General features: G+C 44.4%; 1 protein-coding gene across 1 annotated transcript; it reads left to right on the forward strand.

The window, feature by feature from the left end:
- Nucleotides 1-82: 82 nt before the first annotated feature.
- On the forward strand, nucleotides 83-22,632 carry NRDC (nardilysin convertase). Its single transcript, XM_048946246.1, has 31 exons — nucleotides 83-423; nucleotides 3,097-3,418; nucleotides 3,602-3,683; nucleotides 4,043-4,196; nucleotides 5,310-5,383; nucleotides 6,742-6,837; nucleotides 7,767-7,889; nucleotides 9,109-9,166; nucleotides 10,153-10,226; nucleotides 10,402-10,471; nucleotides 10,892-10,969; nucleotides 11,416-11,536; nucleotides 11,615-11,673; nucleotides 12,045-12,099; nucleotides 14,042-14,146; nucleotides 14,417-14,540; nucleotides 15,065-15,151; nucleotides 15,748-15,867; nucleotides 16,617-16,668; nucleotides 17,602-17,752; nucleotides 17,933-18,060; nucleotides 18,398-18,560; nucleotides 18,870-18,901; nucleotides 19,189-19,327; nucleotides 19,499-19,546; nucleotides 19,904-19,956; nucleotides 20,499-20,582; nucleotides 21,409-21,499; nucleotides 21,783-21,899; nucleotides 22,100-22,189; nucleotides 22,415-22,632. The coding sequence occupies exons 1-31, from the start codon at nucleotides 83-85 to the stop codon at nucleotides 22,610-22,612; spliced, it is 3,489 nt and encodes a 1,162-aa protein (XP_048802203.1). The 3' UTR covers nucleotides 22,613-22,632.
- Nucleotides 22,633-22,712: the final 80 nt, after the last annotated feature.

A 22,712-nucleotide genomic window follows, 5' to 3' on the forward strand; every position in this document is an offset into this window, starting at 1 on the left:
TGACTGGAGCCGTGGCAACCGTCACCGCCACTTCCTCGGGCGGCGGAAGCCGGCCGGGTTAGCGGCGGGGCGGCGGCGGCGCATGCGCAGGCTCGCGCGCAGGCTCGCGGCGACCTTCGTGCGGAGGGGCCGAACGGCGCGGCCCGTGGCGGAGCCGCCGCCGGCGGTTCGCGGCTCAGCCCGGCCGTCCAGCGCGGCCGTTCAGCCCAGCCCTTCAGCCTGGCCGTTGTGGCGCTGCGCGGCCGCAGCCATGCCCGGTAGGAATAAGGCGACGTCTAACTGCGGCTGCCCGGAGCTGACGATGGGGCAGCAGATCGGGGCGAGCGGCCCCGACGCCCGAGACCGCTCGGAGGAGGAGGAGGAACGCGGCAACATCGGAGACCCCGCCATCGTCAAATCCCCCAGCGACCCCAAGCAGTACCGGTGAGGCCCGGGGGGCCGCCGAGTGGGCCGGGGGAGCGGGCGGCGGGCGCTGAGGTGGGCGAGGGGCCGTGAGGGGCCGTGAGGCGCGAAGGAGCCGCAGCGTGGCTCTGTGGGCGCCCGTCTGGAGGCCGAGATCCGCGCGTTTCGGGGCAGTACCGACGGCGGCCCTTCCCGCTCGAGTTTCCGAGTCGGAACCCGCGTCCGGAGTTCAGCGAAAGCGCGGCGCTGCCGTTTCGTCGGGCGGCCCCCAGGCGGCATGCAGCCGCCCCGAGGCACGGCTCTCGCCGGGCGATGCGCGCTGCCTTCCGTGCGGTCGAGCGAAGTTCCCGGCTGGCTGCCGGACGCGCGCCGCTCCCATTGGCCGCGCGGCGGTTTTTGCTCCTCCCTTCTGGTCCCGCTTCTTTGCCGCTGCCGTTTGCGGGCCGGGCCGTGGGAAGAGTCGCCGGCGGCGCGTTCTGAGGCTCTGGGACCGGAGAGTGCGTTTACGCTGCCGCGGAATTGACGAAGGTCTGACAGAAAGCCGCGCTTAACTGGTGGGTTTCAGGAGGAAGCCGGGGGCTGCACATATCTCGTTGGGTTGGTTGGCGTGTGTGGAGGTGAGCCTTGCAGATGCACGCTTAGGACAGAGAACTTCGGTGCTGCTGGAGGCGAAGCAAGCCTCGGTCAAATAAGTGCATTTCAAATTTGAAATACTTAAAGACGAGATCTGATGATGCACACACGCTTTTTCTCCTCTGTTCATAAATGGGTGGTGATGTGTAATGCATCTCGTGGCTGTTTTAATTTATCAGGGGGCATAACTCTTAGACTATGATGTGCCACCAAACTGTTTTCTCAAATACACCGTTCATAACAGCAAAGCAGACTGCAGAACATGTTGTCAGAAGTTTGTTCAGAGAGAAATGATGGTAAGGCTTCTTCTGTGCATGGACTATATTCTGTCAGTTAGGACTGGATGGTTACAGAGGTGTGTTTTTTTTCTTTCTTTCCCCCAAATTTGTTTCATTTAAGGACACGCGTATGTGCAATTCATAGGTTTGTACTCTTCGTTCTGGGCCATTTGGAAAATAAAAACACCTCTAAGTGTTAACCATGCATTGATACATATTTTAGCATTTAGTTAACTGCTGAACAATTAACAGTGAGGTTGGTGTGAGAACAATCTGTTCCAACTTACCCAGGATGTGTTCTGAAGAATTTCATTGTCTGTTTAATACATTGTTTGTGTCAGTGTCCATTCAGTCAGCCATTGAACTAAGCTGCTTCTCTTGCTATGTTGTGATTGTATTTTTCCATCTGTATGTTGCACGCTAGTTGATACATTTGTGTATTGATTGCACTTGTTCTTTTCCATTGGACTGAAACATGGAAAAAGAGCACCTGTGTAGGTGATGCTCTGCTGGGTAAAGCCTGATGCTGTGCTCCTGCATTGGAACCTAATGGCATTCAGCAGAAGAGGGGTTATGTTGTTACCTGCTGCTGGGTGCTGTTAGTGTCTATCACCCACAAGCCTGAAGAGAGTACTGTCAAGTTGGCATCATCTGTTCCCTGGCTTTAATGGCGGTGTGGGGAAGGGATAAACACAGCTATTGGATACACCTGGCTGAGCAGCTTCACGGCATTCAGCCTTCTGGAGGGGTAGGTGGCTCTGTGCTGTTCTCTGCCTACGTGGCTGTGTTGCTCCCAGGGCATTCTCTGTGGGCACAGACAGCAGAAGCAGACAGCTGCACGAGGAGGTGCTGGAAGGCGTGCTGCAGCCCTGCCTTGTGCTGCCTGCAGCTCCTGCGCTGCAGCTGAGTGCGCAGTGCTCCCGGCTCTGGGACTCTGCTGTGCGTTCGGAAGTGCTGCAGCTGCGTGATGTGACGTGCGTGCTACAAATGTGCTTCTATATCCCAGATCGTTGGGACACGTGGCTGATTGACTCTGTGCCCAGACATCTCAGCACTGTCTGTACCTCCTGCAGTTAGTCATACGTTTCTGCGTGTTATACCTTGCTCTGTGGTTTAAATGAACAAAAATGCAGTTGTGCTTTCACCTGGTTGTATCGAACCTGTGGTGCTCAGTGGTGCTGCTGTGCACAGATCAGGTGTTAGTGATTGGGAAACTGGGGCCAGAGCAGGTGCTTTCAGTTCTACATTTGAGGAGCAGTTGTACTTCATGGACTTAACACATCTATTAAAAAACCTGTACACCCCATTTGATGGAAAGCATTTCTAAAATCAAATAAAATGGAGTCTGCATGGCCTACTTTGAGGCAAAAACAAATATCTTAGTTCACCCACGTAATCTGTGTGATGAGAGCCTGCCAAACATGATACTCTACTGATGTTTGGTTTCACCTATTCTGAGTCCATAAATCTTTCTCTAACCTAATCTTTCTCAGGTGCTAGTAGCTTGTCTATTGCAGAGAGAGGCATAAAAGCTTAAATCAATGTCTAGAGCATTGTGGGGTGTACGGCTTCTGCCTGTAATTGCTTTCTCCTGTCACTGTTAGCTGTTAAATATCAGAAGAGTCTTTTTACTTTTCCACTGCAGAGCTGCTCACCTTAGCTGCCTTTATTTTATCAGGAAATCTTCCTTGAAGAAGAGGATGGGAAATATACAGATGCATGGACATTTGTGTGTTCAGATTTGGGAACTGAGTGTATCCATTGCAAATAATTATTCTTTCAGGTATATCAAACTGCAGAATGGCTTACGTGCACTTTTAATTTCGGATTTGAATTACTTGGATGACGCCCCATCTGCGCTATCTTCAGAAGAGGAGGAGGAGGTAGAGGAGGAGGAGGATGAATCTGAAGAGGAAAGTGATGAAGATGACTCTGGAGCGGAGATTGAAGATGGGAGAGAAGGTTTTGATGAGGACTGTGATGAGGAGGATGAGGAGGATGACGATGAAGAAGATAATGAGGATTTTAATGATCCTGATGACAGCGAATTAGAAGAGCTGGCTGAAAAGGAAGAGACAAGAAAGAGAGGCTGCACAGAAAAGCAGGTCTGTATTTAAAGCAGTAGAGTGAAAAGAGTATTATAGAGAGCTTTCTTGTGCTCTGAAACCTTGTGATTAGGCATTCAAACTCATTCTTTCTGTTATGCCTGTTGATTTGTCTTATACAGCTATCATTTTCCTGAAATATTTCTCAAAGCAGCCTTTACTGAAACTGTTATATTTCCTCAGGCTGCAGCAGCCCTTTGCGTTGCTGTTGGCAGCTTCTCTGACCCCGAAGACCTGCCTGGATTAGCACACTTTCTGGAACACAGTATGTATTTGCTCCTATTTCGTCTTCTCCAAGTGCAAAATGAGTGCTAGCTAGTTCTGAATTCCTATGGTTTTGTGTGTTTCAGCTACCTGGCATTTATTTTTATTGGTTAAATAAATTTGTCCTTTTATGAAAATAGTGCCCTAGTGAGGAACTTAATGTGGGAGGAGGATGAGGCTGCGCCTTAATGCATGCTCTTCTGTTACACGTGGAGGGAATCATTACGTATGGTTTTATAAACCTTTCTCTGTAGCAGCAGGTGGTAAACAGTACAGGTATAGAAGCCACAGAAAGTGCCTGACCAGACATCTTGAAATGCTAATTTTAATTTGTGGTAACTTTGCTGATTCCCGTTTCAGTGGTTTTTATGGGCAGCTTGAAGTACCCAGATGAGAATGGGTTCGACGCGTTCCTGAAGAAGCACGGGGGCAGTGACAACGCCTCCACTGACTGTGAGCGCACGGTCTTCCAGTTCGATGTGCAGAGGAGGTACTTCAAAGAAGCCCTTGATAGGTAACTTTGCAGAACTGGTGCTTGGGTGTTCCTGGATGTGTGTCTGCAGGTGTGTGTGTGTGTCCAGAGCAGCTGTGGGATCACTTAGGATCCATGTGTGAGTCCTAATGCATGTGGCTCTGATACTTTTGCCACCTCTAAGCTAGTAGCATTGGTGATGGGAGAAATCCTGTGCAAATCCAGCTGTTCTTGTTCTGAGGGTGGTGCTCACGGAGCCCTGGTGGGATGCATCCTCTGCAAGGCCTGTCCTGCTGGAGTTAGGGCTTTGCTGTTTCCCACTGTGGTCTGTAAAGCTGGTAGCTGGAGTGTCCTGGTACAACGTGTGCCTCAAAACGATGCGTTTAACCCAGCCCTGGTTACTCAGTGAGGTGTGTATAATTTGTGAGAAATTACTTAACCTGCTCCCTTATGCTGCAGCCTCACCTTGTGAGAAGAAATTACTCGTTCACAAGGGCATGTCTGCTGTCACTGTGAAATATCTCAGGAGGAGAGCAGACGCCACTGTGAACTTATTTTGATCAAAATGTATTCCTCCCATGAAGCCAAGAACTGGGGCTTGCGCATTTTACCAAGTACTGCTTGAATTTTTACTTTATTAGATCTAATTCAGCTTCTATTTGCAGATTAGTCCAGCTTTTAGGTATTTGAAATTGGAAAAAATGAATAAATATATTTGTAATCTGTTACAACAGCTCATGTAGTGGAGGGGAAACAGAAATGAGGGGTTGTACTGAACAACTGAGGATTCTTGTGTGTTCCTTCTGATGCATCTGGTGCTGGCTGCTGTTACAGCCAGGAGCCAGATTAGGTGGATCACTTGTCTGATCTGGTGTGGTCGTTCTTGGGATGTAAATGCAGATAATCCTGTGCTCTCCTCCCCCTGCACCACACCCTTGCCCTTTGCTTTTTGACACTCTCACAAGAATGGCTTTTATCTTTCCTTAGGACCAGTATAGAGACAACTGACTTGAGAAACAAAAAATAGTAGATGTTGAGTTGAATTATTTCTTTTTTTTTGTTTTCTGTTGTTTTTGTTTGATTGTTTTGCTTTTTTTTTTTTTCCTTGCTGTAGTTTAAAAGACACTGAAAAGTACAATTTCTTCTCTTCCATAGGTGGGCACAGTTTTTTATTCACCCGCTGATGATCAGGGATGCAATAGACCGAGAGGTCGAGGCTGTGGACAGTGGTAAGAGTTCCTTTTTCCTGTGTGTTTATTGCATCATCTTAAACACGACGACAAAAACCCACCTATTTTTAAAGATGATTTGTCCCTTTCTGTTTGGGATTACCCTTACCTTTTAGTCAAGTTCATCTAATTGAACCAAGACACCGAACTCTTAGGTGTTTTTTTTTAATTTCATAGATATCAGTGGCTGGTAGAGGAGCAACACTGAGCGCGGTGCCATCACTGAGAGGGCTCACAGTCTGACTTTTAATTTCAGAGCATTTCTCATAACTGGTAGGACAATTACATAGCACTGGGTAACCTTCAATGAGCAACATGGCAGTAGCTCCAGCATAGCCCCACTGTTCCTCCTGTCCTCTGGGGCCGGTGCAATAAGTCAGGGTGGTTGTTCATGTCTCCTCCTAATGCAGATTTGCCTCACAGAGGGAAAAAGAACCTGGCACAGAAGCGAGTGGAATGTTCACTCCATTTTTTAATATGTAATGAGTAGCTCCAGACTGCCTATAAACCTGCACTGCTTTAGGAGGAAAAAAGTGCTATTGGCGATGTGCACTAACTGGTTCAAATGTATTTTCCAAGCCTTTTTCTTCATCTGTCCTCTGGTAAGAAAAACCAGGCAGCTCAGTCTTTGAACTTAAAGGAGGGTTGATACAAACCAGGACCTGTCTTGTGATGTAAGGTGGAGTTCCTTTGACATCTTAAGCTACCTTACGCCTTCACTTGTGCTGCCTTCATCATTAGGTTCCACTCCTTTGCTTGTGCTGGCACTGCAGCAGTGAGCTGCCTGCCAGCTGCCCCTGTGTCACCATGAGGAACTGGCTGCAGAATAATGCAGTCCAAAGAGTTAATTTACAGCCCTGCAGTGCGTGTTTCTTATTACCAGAACATGCATTTGAGAGGAGGAATTCTTAATTTTCTCATATTCGGATTGGAGTAAACTGATTACAGAACTACATTTTTGGAAATGTCTTGCTCATTTTTCAGTTTCTCATGTCAGTGTTGTGCCAGAAGCTGTCTCTGGCCTTTTTTGCAGGGCATCTATTCTGTAGAATGTCTGTCAGTGGCCTTGTGTTCCCCTTAAATTGAACAGATTGAGGACATTCAAACAGGACAAACTGAAGCTTTCTATGCTTTCCCTGCTTACCTTTTCTTTACTTCCCAGCAGTGAAATACTTTTTTTCCTCTTGGCTTATTTTGATCACTGCTAGCACATCCCGTTTCTTATTCTATTTTACTATTTCATCAATTAAAAAAAAAAAAAGATGCTCTAGACTGCATCTGTGTTTTGAGTTTATTTTTTTTTTCTGTGGGAACACGACTCCAAATTCTTACACCTGTCACTGCAAAATCTTTAACAGAGTATCAGTTAGCAAGACCCTCCGATGCAAACAGAAAGGAGATGCTGTTTGGGAGTCTTGCCAGGCCTGGACATCCTATGAAGAAGTTCTTTTGGGGTAAGTTTTGAATTAGTTACACAGCAATAATAATATTCAAACCTCTAGATGCTTAGAAGATGCACTAAGGTGAGCTGTCTTAGCAGCAAAGCCCTTAAGAATAAAGGCAGCTGCACACTTCAGCTGTTTTTCATTACTGTTTTTTAGCAGTTACTGCTTTTTGCTGATGTTGGGAGCAGGTTGCCATCGGCAGACAATCACGTAACTTTCTGTTAAGGTAGAGGTGGTGCCTTCTGACTCACCTCTGTCTTGTTTAAGCTTGTTTTTGCTATTGAAATTGCATGGAAAAATGATGCATTCCTGGATTTGAGTCTAGTGAGGCTTCTCAAAGCAAATAATTCACTGTAAAGGTTGCAGAAGCAGACCTTCACTGTTACATGAGAGGAGTAGAAGGGAGGTTTGTCCTTTATTTCCTGGGCGGTAGAATCCTTCTGAGAGCTCCTTCACTCTAATGATGCTGGAGGGTGTTTAAATTGCACTGGTGGGTACAATGTGTAATGGAGATATCCAGCTTTGAAATGTAGGCAATTTTTACAAAGTTCAATGGTGACATATGGTGCAGTGATATACTGCATCATGTCTTCTCCCTTTTTTTTTTTTTCCCTCCCCTGTTCTGTAAGTTCCATTGGTGAGGAGAAGCTGATGGCAGACACTGAGCTGTCCAGTACACAGTGTGGATGATCTGATGATACAGGAGGACTTTGTCCTTTCTTTTCATAGAAATATCAACTGTCTTTATCTGGGAACAGGAAAAAGAGAATTTCAGTTAAAATTCCTTTAACTCCAAACTCCTGACAAGTGTTTTTAGTGTGCTCACCGTGACTAGGCTCAGTGACAGGGGAGAAGTTGTTATGTCAGCATGTCTGGCCTTGACATACCCAGTAATTACGTAATTATGTATGTAATTAACTGCCTTCTAATTTTTGCAGGTAATGCAGATACGCTCAAACATGAGCCTAAAAAGAACAATATTGATACCTACACAAGACTGAGGGACTTCTGGCAGCGCCATTACTCAGCTCACTACATGACTTTAGTTGTCCAATCTAAAGGTAACATCAGTTGCTCCCTATAGAAAGGATCATTGCTGCTCTTGGGGTTGTGTTCTTGTACCCAAGCCATCTTGACAATGGCTTGGGGTAAAGGTGAACTAGTGGATTATCCTGTCCTGCAGGAGGTATTTATATGCAGATTTTAGCCTGGTTTCCAAATGAGAACGTAAGTATTTGTGCTGTGTTGCTGTCATTCTGGCACTTCTTGAGCAATTTTTGACTGAAACGGATGAGTGGGTTCCATATTAACCCAAAGGTAAAAACCTCAAAGTTAGACTTAGGAGAGAAGCTTGTAGGATTGTAGCATCAGACCACCTAAGTGACTTAATTGGCTGCTTTCCCTGCTGTGGACATTGAATCACCACAGAAACCTGGTGTCCCAGTTGTCTTGATCTGTATGGAGCTTTTTCCAGGGAGGTTTTAAAAAAACACACATTCCTATTGGAAGGATAGAGATCCTGAGGGGGTGGGGTTATTTTCTGATGAGCTGAAAAATTATTTGCAAATGGAATTGAATTTCATTTCAGCAAAGAACTCCAGGCTTAGGAGTCATTTTTGCTGAGACAAAAGGAAAGGAGTTGCTTGGAAGTTCAGCATGTATTGTAGAGCTGTGCTGAAAATATAGCTGTGTACAGTCAAGTCAGATTTGTGCTTGGGGCTTTGCTGAATGCCTAAACCTGATTCCAATTTCTGTCTGTAAGATGGAGGGGATAATCTCAGAGATGCTTATTCTTCTTTTCTATAGAAGATGTGTTAAGAGCATTGAAAAGCTCTGGAATAATCGCTCTGATTAGTGAGAAAATGAAACATGGTTCTTAACACATCTTCTGTAGAAAAGGAGATAGGGAAAAATGAATTTGTAGCAGTGCATTTAGGTGTGAAAGCTGCTGACTGTACAGGATGTGGGAGGATTGGATGAGCCTGCAAGCACTGCTGGTTTGGCAGGTCCCAAAGTCAGCAATGCTTTCCCAGTCACACCAGCTTGTAGCAAACTTCAAATCCTGATTGTCTCAGGCTGACTTTTGGGAGAGTGCACAAAAACAGAGGTGTGACCAAGGATGTATTGCAGTGGAATTGACTCAAACCCATTTAAAGCTTGCAATTTAGAACTTTGCAGTTTTCAAGTGTGCTGACTTACAGCCTCTTTAAAATAACATGAGGTAGGATAAAGAATCTGTCTTAGTTCTTCAGGAAATTCTTCCTTTTTCTTCCTTAATAGAAACACTGGATACATTGGAAAAGTGGGTGACAGAAATCTTCTCTGAGATCCCAAACAAGTAAGATTTTTTGATATGTAAAGGCATTACAAATTAGAAAACTCTCCACAGTTAAAGTGACTGGTTTTTGTTGGTTTGTTTTCTCAAATCTCTTAATGGGGACATTAGGGAAATGTAACATTTGTTTATCCAGGAAATGGACAGTTTTGAAAGTTAGACTGATGTTAGTTGTTTCAGGAAGGCTTTGTTAACACACAGCAGTCATTTAATCCACATGCTGTGCAGTGCCAACGTGCAGCTGTGTTTGCTTAGTTTGTGCTGGTGCCTCTATTGTAGCATGAATCATTTAAACCTAGTTTGTCATTTTGTCTTCCCTTTATTTGCTTTCTGCCAAGAGTAATTCAAAGCAAAATAAATTCGGACAGTTTCTTGAATTTTAATGTCATCATTAGGGTGGCAAGTGGTTAGAACTTACATCTATTTAGTAACTCTCTTGCAGTGTGCTACCCAAAAAGGTCGTTCTGCAGAGGCTTAACTAACTTGGGAAGCATTTAATTTTCCCTTTCAGTTTCTGCTTTTGCGTGATGTTTATTTCTGTAGTGCTTAGGAAATGCACTTGTGTCTAATGCCACACAGAGACACGTTTGTCTTTCTGACCCCCGTCCTTCTCTTATTCCTTTTCCACACAAGACTCTGGCTGCCCTCTGTGAATCTGAGGCCGGGGAAAGTTTGCTGCTGTGTGTTTGGCTTTTTGTTAGGAAAGCAGCTTTTTATTGTTACTGCCTTGGAGAGAAGGAGAGGGAGGAGTTGATGGGTTAATGTAAATCTTGGGCAATTACTCAGCTGTGTGGGGAGTGCAAGTGAATGGCAGGTTTCCTTCCCAGCTGGGTTGGGTGAGTCCTGAAGTGCATCCTTTGCTAAGGGCCATTTGCTGCTTGTCTGCTGTTCTGCCTTCCTTGCTTCAGAGGTGTGTGTGACTCAGGTGGTTATCTCAGTGTAGCCTCCAGGCCTCCCTGGTGACACCATGCTGTCATTTTCCTTTCAAGTGGTTTGCCCAAGCCCAGCTTTGGCCATCTGACTCAGCCTTTTGACACGCCAGAATTTCACAAGCTTTACAGAGGTAAGGAAAGCAGGTTGGTTACAACGTTTTGAATACATAGGTGCATGTTTCCCCTGTTTTCTGAAAGGATAAATAACTGTTTGGTTCTGAATAACTTGTAACCATTCTTCCTGCGTTATTTAAAATGTCTATTCCTATTTCTGTATTTATAGTCAGTACATTTGTTTCTGCCTAGTTGTTCCCATCAGGAAAGTTCATTCACTGAGTATCACCTGGGCGCTTCCCCCACAAGAAGAGTATTACAGGTAAGGTGGAGCTGTATTTTTCTTCTGCTGTGGTTGTAAATAATTGTATTGCCTTTCCCAGGCTGCCAAAGAATCTCACTTGTTTGTGCTACAGATTACTGTGGGTCAGCTGGGAGAACACTTTAAAATGAATAAAACTGATGCAAATATGATTTTTTTTAATAAATTGAGTGGCACCGATACACAGCAGATGTAACATCGTTCCTCATGACTCGTATCAGCTTCTGTTCCTGTCCTGTGGACACAGAGGGACACAGAGTCATGTTGTGAATTCCCACGTCCTTAGCTTATTACCCTGATGCCACCTGAAAATGCAGAGCTTGTCATGAAGGCACAGTGTGGTTTCAGCTGTTTGTGCAGTAATTTGAGTTCTTTCTGTAAGAAGAACTCGTGGCATTTAGTGTTTGAATTTCCTTTCAGAGTGAAGCCACTTCATTATATTTCCTGGTTGGTGGGACATGAAGGCAAAGGCAGCGTTCTTTCTTTTCTTAGGAAAAAGTATGTATTTTTCAAGCATAGTAATTAAGTGCTTTGGTATGATTAAAATAATATATATGTGTTTTGTATATATGTGTATACATATGTTAGTTCCAGCCTGCCTTTTAAAATGTATTTTCTAGTGATACCTTTTACATTTGTATTACTCACAAGTCTCAAATAAGTGGTTTCTGGTCTGTGTTCTGTGGACCAGTAGCACTGTGCCTGATTTTTAAGAGAACACAAAAGGTAATTTGGCTTTTTCACTGTCTTTCTTAAATGATGTATCCTCATATATCCTTAAATGATATATCCTCTTAAATTATACATCCTTTTTATGTTGAAAAACTTGGTGTGAATGGCAACTGATTGAAAGCCACTGAGATTAAGCTATGATGTGCAAATCATAACTAAGCTGAAATAAAGCTGGAAGGAGTAATTAATAAATGCCTTTAACTCTTGCCTAGATTTTGGGCTCTTGCATTATATGGAGGAAATGGTGAGACAGGATTTGAACAGAACTCTACGTACTCCATCTTCAGCATTTCTGTAACTTTGACTGATGAAGGTTACAAGCACTTCTATGAGGTATGATTTACTGTAACTGGATTTTCCTACTGTTTTCTTACTGTATGGAAAAAGTAATCCATTCCTTTCTGCCTGCAGGTGGCCCATGTTGTGTTCCAGTATGTGAAGATGCTGCAGCAAAGAGGGCCAGATAAAAGGCAAGTGTTTGGCATTACATCTGCCATTGGCAAGATTGTCCCCTCCCATTAACCTCTTGTTTGTAATGTTTGCATGTTTTGGTGGGTCCCTGGGGCAGAAAGTAGTCAGTAGGAAAGCTTGTCTGTGTGGGAAACGTGCCTGTATTGAAGTTTAAAAATCAGTTTATTAGAAGATCGTGCTTAGTGGTTTTAATTGGATTTATTGTTTTTGATTGCTGATTGTAATAAAGCAAACTGGTACAGATGTAAGGTGCACTGATGCATTAATTTAACAAATGTGTTAAGGCGGGTCTGTGGAAGGCTGTGGAGCTGTAGTGTTAGTCTGTATTAAGTTGGTGTCTGTTGGGCATTCTTTCCTCTTTCATTTACAGAATATGGGAAGAAATCCAGAAGATTGAAGCGAATGAATTTCACTACCAGGAACAGGTATTCATCCACTGTTTTCTGTTGGCATATAGGTGAAGCATAGAAAGGATTTATTTTATTATTTTCTGGTTTTGAAGTTCTGTTCTACAAGAAGCAGACAATGCCCTTGAAGTGATGGGGCTGTATTTTATGAAGAGCTTTTTCCTTGACAAATCCATGTTCTTTTCATTCTTTCAGTCCTAAGCTCTTTTTCTCCTCCTCTTTCAGTCACTGGGCTGTGTGAAGTTCTGTGCCACTTAATCGAGTTCTGCGACCTGTCTGATGCTTTTCAGTCCTTATGGTCTAATTTCACTTTTTAAAATCTGTTTTGGTGCTGCTGATTTTGGGAACAGGAGAGCAGTGTGGGCTGAAAGCTTTGCCTTGATAGTGGCCTGGCAAGGACAGATGTTAATGACCCCTTGTCTGCTGTTACACCCTTACACAGAAAAATGTGGGTTTGAGTCAAGTCTTACTTGGCCTATCAAAACAGTAATTAGCAAGAAGCATTAGGTCTTATTATTAAAGTTACAAAACAAATAAAGAAGGGAACACAGTTTAGGTAATTCGAGAGTCTCACTTTACCAGCTTTCTTAGTACATTTATCTGAGTTCTCATCTTTGTTGTTTTGTTGCTTTGGCTCTGAAATGTTCTTTTGGGAAACAATCATCTGTATGTGGCATCACTGAAGCTCATTCATTTCTGTAAGGTACATAAATACAAGGAGTACAAAAAGAAATGGAACAGGCAGTATTGGAAATGGAGATTTTGTCTTTCTAGATGCTCCAAGTCTGGTCAGGCACTTTTACCACCTGCCAGTCTGCGTGGAGCTTCGGGATGTTGGAAGCATCATCTGTAGCAAATCCTTCCATCTGCAGCTCTGCCTTCAGAAGAGCACGCGGAGGATACTGAGTGTCTTGAGCGGCCTCTGAATAACAGAGGAAAGTGATATTTGCAAGTGGTACAGACAGCAAGGACTGCTGCCGACAACCCCAAGTAATGCATAACGGAGCAGCAGATGTTTTTTTAACAGGATGAGTTAACTCTGATTGCCAAGTGCATTTTTAAGGTGTAGCATGGTGTTATTTATTACTGCAGTGCAATTCTTACAAATTTGTTAGCAGGATGTGATTATTACAAAATTTGGGACGTTGCACATGGCAGCAATGTCTGTTGTCCTCTGTGCAGTTTTATGATCCAGTCTTTAACTATTACAAGCAGTTGTCGTTCAGTTTGAAGCCTGACATTTTCATCAAAATGAATCTATTTAATTCTCAAAGGTTCTTGTTAGTGTTCTTTGTGTTTGTAGCTCGAGCTGTAATTTTGTGTTCCCATTTCTCAGATGTGCAGTGTCTTAAGAAATTCTTGGTCATGTTTCTGACTTCATTTTTAAAACACAGACGTGTCAAACTTTGGTCTTCTCAGGGGGAGCTGTGGTCCTTATCTGGACCCAGGATCTTCGCAGCATGACGTTGGCTGGTTTAAAAATGTAAATAAATAAAAACCCAAAAAGAAGCAGTGAGAAGTGTCCACCAGGCAGTTGTACACAGTCACCATACTTTCATGTCCAAATAAGAAATCTCTTCCTTCTTATATTATACAGCATGCCAGGGAACTTGGGAAGGGGCAGAATCAGAGAGGTGTGTGCATCTGCAGTTCCTGAGCTTGACAAGGAGCGTGTTGTACTGGGACTGGAACCTAGTAGGTGTAATGACTGCCGGCACGTGGTCAGGGCTGTTCTTTCATGGAGATGTCATCTGTGATGTTTTGGGAGTCTCAGAAGAGTCCTCGGTGTCAGAAATGGTTGTGAAACACGTTTAGTTTAATAACCAAAACTAAATGCCGTCCCAAGCTCAGCATGTAACTCACACTCACTGTACCTAACTCTCCAAGATCTGCTCGGAGCAGGAAATAGATATTTTAACTTTTGATCTTGCAAAAAATAGCTTTACTTGTTTGTTTTCAGACAGATCCTGTTGACTATGTGGAAAGCCTTTGTGAGAACATGCAGCTGTTTCCGAAGGAGGATTTTCTGACAGGAGACCAACTCCTGTTTGAATACAAGCCAGAGGTGAATGTTCCTTGCATTCTGATTACGTGTCTCGATGTGAGGAAAATACAGGCGTACTGTACAATGCAGGCATACACAGACATATAATTAGGCATATCACAGGCAGAGGTTTTGTATTTATTGAGTCACTTTAAACACTTAGCAAACAACTTTCCTTGTGTGTGTAAGGTTGTGATGTCTTGTTCTCCACACGCTGAGATGAAGGAGTCTCAGCTGGGTCAGGCAGAGCCACAGCTGCATGTGAACTGAAGGGTTGCCTTGACATTACAGATCATTGCGGATGCCCTTAGCCAGCTCTGTCCACAGAGGGCCAACCTTGTTCTGCTGTCTGCTGCCAACGAGGGCCAGTGTCACCTAAAGGAGAGGTGGTTTGGAACGCAGTACAGCGTGGAAGGTAAACAGTGGCTGAAACATAAAGAGTGCCTGGACTGTGCTCAGAGCAGCACAAAACACACCGCATGGAAGCAGGGGAGTGAATCCTCCATGGGAAACTGACTTTGTCATTAGTCAAGTGCTCCATCCTGCTCTGTAATGGGACTTTGGCATCTTTTGACTCCTGCTCCCTGGGTTTGTAAGTGTGAGGTGGCAGTGATCTCAGTGAGCGCTCTGCTTAGCTGCAGGTCAGGTCCTGAACTGAGAAATGAGCCCAAATAATGAGGGACAGGGCATGTTGGTAACTGGATTAATAATTTGGGCAGGCTTGATTTACTTTGGAAGAGGACTGCTGCAGTCCTGTTCCACAGGAGTTGTTAGGAACAGACTTAGGAAAAGTCCCAATAAACCAGACAGCACAAAGAAACATGGCATGCTGCAGATGTTCGTGGAGATGGCAGGAGCTTAGAGATGAGATGACTGATCTGGGAAATAGGAAAGCATTGCCTTCCTGCTGAACTGAATGTATTTCGTATTTATTAATAGATATTGACAAGAACTGGAGTGATTTATGGGCCAGTGACTTTGAATTAAATCAGGATTTACACCTTCCAGAAGAGAACAAATACATAGGTAAGGCACCTGAGCATGGGTGAAATCTCCAGTATTTTATTTATTTGGGAGGTGAAAGTGGTTGACGTAGAAAGTCTTTATTTCCATCTGAACATCAGCTTTTTTTGCAAATCAAAACACATGGAAATTCTGTTCCCCTGAATTTTATTTAATAACCTTTTATGTGTAAGTGTGAAAACTGATTTAATAGAACTTCAGGATTGTATAGCCCTAACAGATCTCCCAGACAGTGAACTTCAGCACCAATTGTAGACACCTATGGGGAGGAATTTTATTTGCTTTATCTGCTGTTTTTGAAAGTAAATAGCATCTGGATTTGTTGCCAAACCCAAATAAAGTAGCAACCCATAATTTACAGCCTTTATGGAGCATAATGTTACCTCTTCTGTGCTGCTTGTAAGCCAGTATTCTGTTGGGAAACTGACAAATGAATGTTCTTCGGGGCTAGGGAAGCAATCATGCATTTCCATCATGTGTAATCTAGCAATCTGGGAGGAGGAAATGTTTTTTGCTGATAATTTTGAAGACTGTAATGCATTTTGTCTGTCTGTGAAAGCTGTTAACTTCTGGCTTTGGTTGGTTTTGATTTTTGTTAGCCACCGACTTTGCTTTGAAGGTTGCTGACTGCCCAGAGACAGAATATCCTGTCAAAGCATTGAGCACACAGCAAGGCTGCCTGTGGTACAGGAAGGACGATAAATTCAAAATCCCCAAAGGTAAATGCCTTAAGGCTTTCCTAAGATGACAAAGCCCTTGTTTTTACCAGCTGGAATTTATTTGAAAGGCAGTAACTCATGCAGATCTTCACCATTTAAGCTCCAGTGTTTACTGCCAGCTCTTCTATGATCCTTTTGACACATTCATTGGCTGCAGTACGAGAGGAGCAGGTGAACTACCCTGCAACTAAGAAACCCAGCAGATCCTACAGGCTAAAAAGTGGAATCACCAGAACATTCTGAAAACGTTGGCTTCAGAGAGCCTGGCTATGGACAGAATTTGGCATACGGAACAGATGACAGTGGCAGGTTGTGAGAACAAAGAACATCACAGCTAGAGAAAGCTGTAGTCTCTTCTACAGGCAGAGAAAGATAAGAGTCTGCATTTGGGACACGTGTGGAAGATGTACTGCTCTTTTCAAGCAGAACAGCAGGTTTTAGTGTCTGCTAAGCATACATTGTGTGGAATAGAGTTGTTTGTTTGTATTGATAATGATCACACCACGTGTCGAAGCATCCTATGAAGTACGGCTTTGTGTTTTCTAACAGTTGATATTTGTAAGGAAAGATTTGGGATTGAAAAAGAGAAGCATTTAATGATGACTTAATACAAGCAAAAATACTTCCTTATAGCTCAGTGACATTTCTCATTAGATTTGAATTGTGACCATAGAATGTGATGGATAAAAGCTTTGCCTTTGGGAAGCTGTCACTTGCTATGTCTCACTGAAGTCTCTCTTCCCCACCAGGTTACGTTCGTTTCCATCTGATCTCTCCGTTGATACAGCGGTCTGCAGAGAAGTAAGGGCTGTGTGAGTTGTGCACGCTGTGTGGGGTAACCATAGTGCCCCACACAGGGAAGTGCAGAGAGACTCGTGCTGAGCTGGAATAGAATTAGACTTCCTTTCTTATTCATCCATTTGTTGCAGTTTATCTGTCCTTTGGCAAGGGTGGCTTTGCAGCAGGCCGTCACTGTAGCGGCTGGGTGTGTGTGGGTTTCATGGTGTGTTATTCTGCAGTGCAAACTGTACAAAATGTGCCAGCAGCAGTGTGTGTGCCACAAGGAAGTGTTAGGGGAGGAGTTGGTCCTGCACACAGCACGGCCATGGCCCGATCCAGGGCCTTGGGGGCCTCCAGGAGCAGGTGAAGAGCACGACAGTGTGTGGAACCGTGTGTTGCACAGACTGGAGATGATAGCTCTGCACACAGTGCTCCCTTGCTGATCTTAGGCTGGCACTGCTGTCTGCAACAAATTTCATAGCGGTCTTCTCCTGGCCTGTTGAGACCCGCACAAGGAGCGCTTTAGAAGCGCCATGGGGATTTATGTTTTGCATTTTGAATTGGAATCCAGGCAGCAACAAAAATCTGGAAGTCTGAGCCAGGGCAGCAATGTCCACATTGCAGTCTGATTTGCTGTAGCTCATCAATTTCCATACTGGCAAGCAGTGATCTCATTCCAGTGTTGTTGCAGTGCGCGTTCCTGTGCCGAAGTAATCCTGTCACATGTGAAGCTGGAATCATTCCTTGCAAAGAACAGTTGAATGTCAAAGTAATTCTTAAGTCGTGCGTTTGGGTGAAGGGAGATCTGCACTGTGTATTTCCCGATTTGTTAAAATGGGTTGGAGTCTCATTTTGCCCAAGTTTTCATGTCTGCTGGAGAATTTCTTGTGTGTACATCCAAGCTGATTACCTGCAGTGTTCAAGTGTTCATCTTTTGCTCTTTTCTCTGTGCAGCATAGTGTTGTTCGATACGTTTGTAAACATCCTTTCTCTCAACCTTGGTGAACCAGCTTACGCAGCAGACGTCGCCCAGCTGGAATACAAGCTGGTGGCTGGAGAGCACGGCTTAATCATTCGAGTGAAAGGATTCAATCATAAACTACCTGTAAGTACTAATTAATTTGCTAAGGAATTGTTTAGTGAAGAATATCAAGCAGAACTGAGGAATGTGCCTTAGTGTCTTTTATGTTGATCAAATGATTTGTTTCTTTCAAGCATTCTATTTGGAATAATTCCAAACCGGTTGTCTTTTTCTGGAAAATGGAAAATTCTGTTTTCTTTACAGCTTCTGTTTCAGCTCATCATTGATTACTTGACTGACTTCAGCTTTACTCCAGCAGTTTTTGAAATGATAACAGAGCAGCTGAAGAAAACATATTTCAATATCCTTATCAAGCCTGAGACTCTGGCCAAGTGAGTTCTGGGGGAGAGTAAAGGAGGCAGCACTGCAGTTGTTGAGGTTGAGCAAGGAGCCCAGAAAACACTGCTCTGTGCTGGTGGAGGTTTGTTCCAGGGCAGCTCGTGGCTCTGACTGCTCAGGATATCAAACTCGAGGCTCAGACCGGGCCTGCAGGTAGCTGCTGTTCTGAAGCAGCCAGCAGCAGGGGCTGAGGCAGGGCAGGGTGAGCCCACAGCGGTGCTCTGGGTACTATCTGCCCATCTGCTGTGTGCTCCTGAGTCAGAAGTGGGATCACTTACATTAGGCAGCTCCTGGTGACTTGTGGTTTTGTTTCCCTTCTGTTTATTGCAGGGATGTGCGTCTCCTGATTTTAGAACATAGCAGATGGTCCATGGTAGACAAGTACCAGACACTGATGAAGGGCCTTTCCATTGAGGCTCTGTCATCCTTTGTCAAAGCTTTCAAGTCACAGCTGTTTGTAGAGGGTCTTGTACAAGGAAACTTCACGAGCAGGGTAAGTACAGCTTCTGCAGCTGATGCACGTTGGCATGTGTTCTTAGAATGGACTTAAACACTGCTGCAAACACGGCTTGCTAGTGCAGGGCAGCTTCTTCCCCAGCAGCTCAGGAGTGCTCACATGGATAAAGCCTCCTGGTGCAGAGGTATCCAGAGCAGTTTTGGATAAGTGAAGCAGTGCGGATGAAGGGGTCTCAGCTGGTCTTTGCTCGTGGCTTCACCTTCCTCATGTCATATGCTTTGGTGTGTGGCTCTGAATTGCAGTTAACAATTCCCTTCTGAATAAAAACCATATTTTCTCTCTTAGGAAGCAAAGGATTTCCTGAATTATGTTATTCAGTGAGTATCTGACTCCTACACCATGCATGTGGTAACTATGATCAAGTTAAGATTCTTTTCTGGAAGAAGGGGCTGGGGTGGGAGCAATGCAGGCATTCCCTTCTCCCTCCTGGCACTTCCTGTAGGTGCCCATTCCTCACAGCAGCATGGGCGGGACTTTGTTCTGGTTTGGGGAAGGTTATTTTGGGAAAATAATGGCAGTCTGTGCACGTGAAGATGTGGGTGTTGTGTTGGCTGTTGTGGCTGTGAGTGGGTGTTTGACTCTTCACTGCTTGTGCTCTATTCAGAAAGCTCCAGTTTGCCCCGCTGGCCCACCCCTGCCCTGTGCAGTTCCGGGTGGTGGATCTGCCCAACACACACCTGCTCTGCAAGGTGAAAACGCTCAACAGAGGCGACGCCAACTCTGAAGTGACCGTGTATTACCAGGTAGCGTGCCAGCTCGGTGTGTTCTGCCCTGTTCCTTCTGGTAGCTCCTCGTGCAGCTTTTGTGCTCGTGTCACAGTTTCTGAACGCAGATGTTACAGAGTGCTCCAAAGTCACCTTGATCTGTGTAACTCCATGAAATCACCCTAAATTCTTCACTTTCTTTCTTTCTAGTCAGGAACCAGAAGCCTCAGGGAATATACCCTTATGGAGCTGCTTGTGGTAAGTTACACTTCGTGTCTTGTAGCCCATGAAGTGTTACTTGCAGACTGTGCCATAGGGCTAAATGGACAGGGGGACAGTGAATATCTAACCAAGGGCACAGCGTGGATCTGTTGCTTGTTCTGAGTAAAATTGTTTTTGGGACAGAATATCCAAATGGCTGCACTGAAAGTCAGAGTAGAAGAGTTTTCTTTAGTAATGCAGAAGACTCAGACCCTTCTTTATCCCCTGGGTGCAACTGGAAGGGCAGCAGCAGTTGTTTTTTTCCTGTGTTGTGATCCTACTCCTGCACTGAGCCTCAGTGGTGGCTGTGCAGGAGCACCACTTCTGTTGTGACACATTTGTGCTTTGTTTCAGATGCACATGGAAGAGCCCTGCTTTGACTTCCTGCGAACCAAGCAAACCCTCGGGTGAGTTCACTGTGGGCGTAGCTCCCACACAGCTGCTTTGGGGTTCCTGGTGTTCTGTCTTGGGAAACTTTCCTGCACAGGGGCTCATTCCTGATTTAGTGTAATAGAAACAGCACTGGAACGTGTTAAAATCGCAAGCACCTGCTGACATGAATTGCAGCTGAGTTGCTCTACAGTCTCTTAAGAACAGCATCTGCTACCAGTGTGTTAACATGGAATTACTCTCCATGAAGCTGCTCTTTCCCTTCCTCCATCAGTTTACCATTCCCCAGGGCTGCTTTCACAGCATCTCTGTCTGCCCCTTGAAACTGACACAAGCCTTTCACAGCTACAGGTTTCTTAGTGTGTTTGTTAATTCCCACAAATGCTCTGTCAACCTTTAAAGATGTCCCAAAAATGAGAAAATACTGAAAAAAAGATTTGAGGATTTGAGACTTTTTTTGATGAAGCACCAACAGTGTTACAACCTGTAGCATGTCTTGTAAATGGAGATGTAATCGTTCTTGTGGAATGACTTGTGTTTCTCCTTTGCATTTTTTAAGCTACCACGTGTACCCTACCTGCAGGAATACTTCAGGGATCCTTGGCTTCTCTGTCACAGTAGCAACGCAGGCAACCAAGTACAAGTAGGTGTGGAAAGTCAGCTGATGCAGGCTGAGTAAGAAAGCTGTCAGAGCAGGATGTGTTTGGGGTGGTACCAAAACGGGTGCTCACCCAGACGGGCAGCAGACCTTGTGTGTATTGTGGTAGTGAATACATAGAAAGCCACGAGGTTGTTCAGGAATTACTTGGCACTGGTACAGCCATGCTGGTTTTCTTGTATCATCTCCCTGTCTTTCGTGTGCCTTAGCATAGCCTCCAGTAGGATCTGTTATGTGGTCTTTTGTGGTACAGAGGTGAGGCTGGCAGGTCTCTAGAGCCCTCAAAGAAAGCGAAGGAAAATTGTTTAAAAAAGAAATTATAGAAGATTGGTGAGAAATGGCTATTCTTTTATTGTAAATGCTGTGAACTGCTGGGACAGTTACTGGTTTAGGTTCTAACAGGGAATAATGTGCAGCAAGGAAGTTCTCCAAATCAGTGTTGTCCCACACTGCTATGGCATCACATGTGAGCTTGGTCATGGGGTATAGCAAATGATCAAACTAATTTTGCGTCCACATTCCCTGTTGTATTTTATGGTGTATTTATACAACATCCAGCTGAAGAATTATTCCTGACAGAGCGTGCTGCTCCTGGCTGCACTGCATCACAGCAGCTGTGCCTCCTGGCTCAGTGAGGTCCCTGCATTTGAGCACTGTTCTGATTCTCCAGTATAAGGGAAAATAGAAAAGTTGGTTTTCATGGGCATGTGAGCTTCTGGGAGTGGGGGAAAGCTGCGTGTGTTCCATAGTCTGTCTTTGTTTGTTTGTTTTTTCCTGCCTGAGCTGATATGGTTATTTAACTCCTGTTTAGTTCAGAATTGGTTGACAAGAAAATAGAAGAATTCCTTTCTTGCTTTGAAGAGAAAATCAAGCATTTAACTGAAGAAGCTTTTAGCACCCAGGTAAAGATTAAACTTAAAAAGGTTTTTCTTGAACTTCTAAATGACACTTGAACCGGAGGGTTTGCTGACACCAACCCGTGTGTTTCTGAGGTTTTCTAAACAAAGGACTCGTAGGTCTTGCTCTGTCCTTTCAGCAGTTGCTCTGAAAGGAAATACTGGGAAGTATGAAAACAAGGAACTGCCTTGCTAACGTAATCTGTGTTTTCTTTTAACTTCAGTAAAGGTGAGGGTTGATGATATTTAAGCCCTCTAAACCTTTTCTTTCCCTACCTCCCACACATAGGTTACAGCTTTGATAAAACTTAAAGAATGTGAGGATTCCCATCTTGGAGAGGAAGTAGACAGGAACTGGAATGAAGTTGTGACACAGCAGTACGTCTTTGACCGGCTTGCCCGAGAGGTGGGTACGCATCCCTGCACACAGCCCAGTTCAAGCTGCAGCACACAGATGGTGGGATTTGTGCTGCCAGTACCACAGGGATTGTAAACATGGTGCTTTTAAAAGGTGTGAGGGGATGGCTCCTGCCTCCTGCAGGGAAACCATTTTTCCTTTTAAAATCACAGTTGTTCTATTTACAACCTCATTCCTTTGGGTTTCAGATAGAAGCTCTGAAGTCTATTACAAAATCAGATCTGGTCTCCTGGTACCAAACTCACAGGAGCAGCATGAAGAAAGTGCTCAGCGTGCACGTGAGTAGTTCCAGTCAGCTCGGTGGGGCCACTGGTGAAATGCCACACCTGGTAACCTCTGAGATCTCAGTAAGGCTGTGTGGTAGCAGAAGCAATGGCCTCATTTGGTGATTCTCCACACCTCTGGTTATATTACTACATTTTCAGGCAGATGAACACTGACAGATATCCGTATTATAGAAACTTAGACCCGAGTTTTTTCTATATGGCAACTTTTTTTCCCAGGTGGTTGGATTTGGAAAACACGAAGGGGATGCAGAGGTTACAGCTGCCTCAGAAGCACAGAATTCTTCATCTGGTGAAATACCTCATCTTAATTTCTTGCCCCCCTCCTCCTTGATGGCTGATGTCACTTCCATCAAAGACATAAAAGCTTACACATCAACTCTGAATGTTTACCCTTACCATAAAATCTTAAAATAAAAATAACATCTTGCCCTGCAGTACTTTGTAACACAGGTGCTTTCTGCAACCAATATTACAAACCTATTTATTTTTATTAAAACAGGGCTGTAATATTAGC

The sequence above is a fragment of the Lagopus muta genome, chromosome 5 (genome assembly GCF_023343835.1).
Source record: "Lagopus muta isolate bLagMut1 chromosome 5, bLagMut1 primary, whole genome shotgun sequence".
NCBI classification, from domain to species: Eukaryota; Metazoa; Chordata; class Aves; order Galliformes; family Phasianidae; genus Lagopus; species Lagopus muta.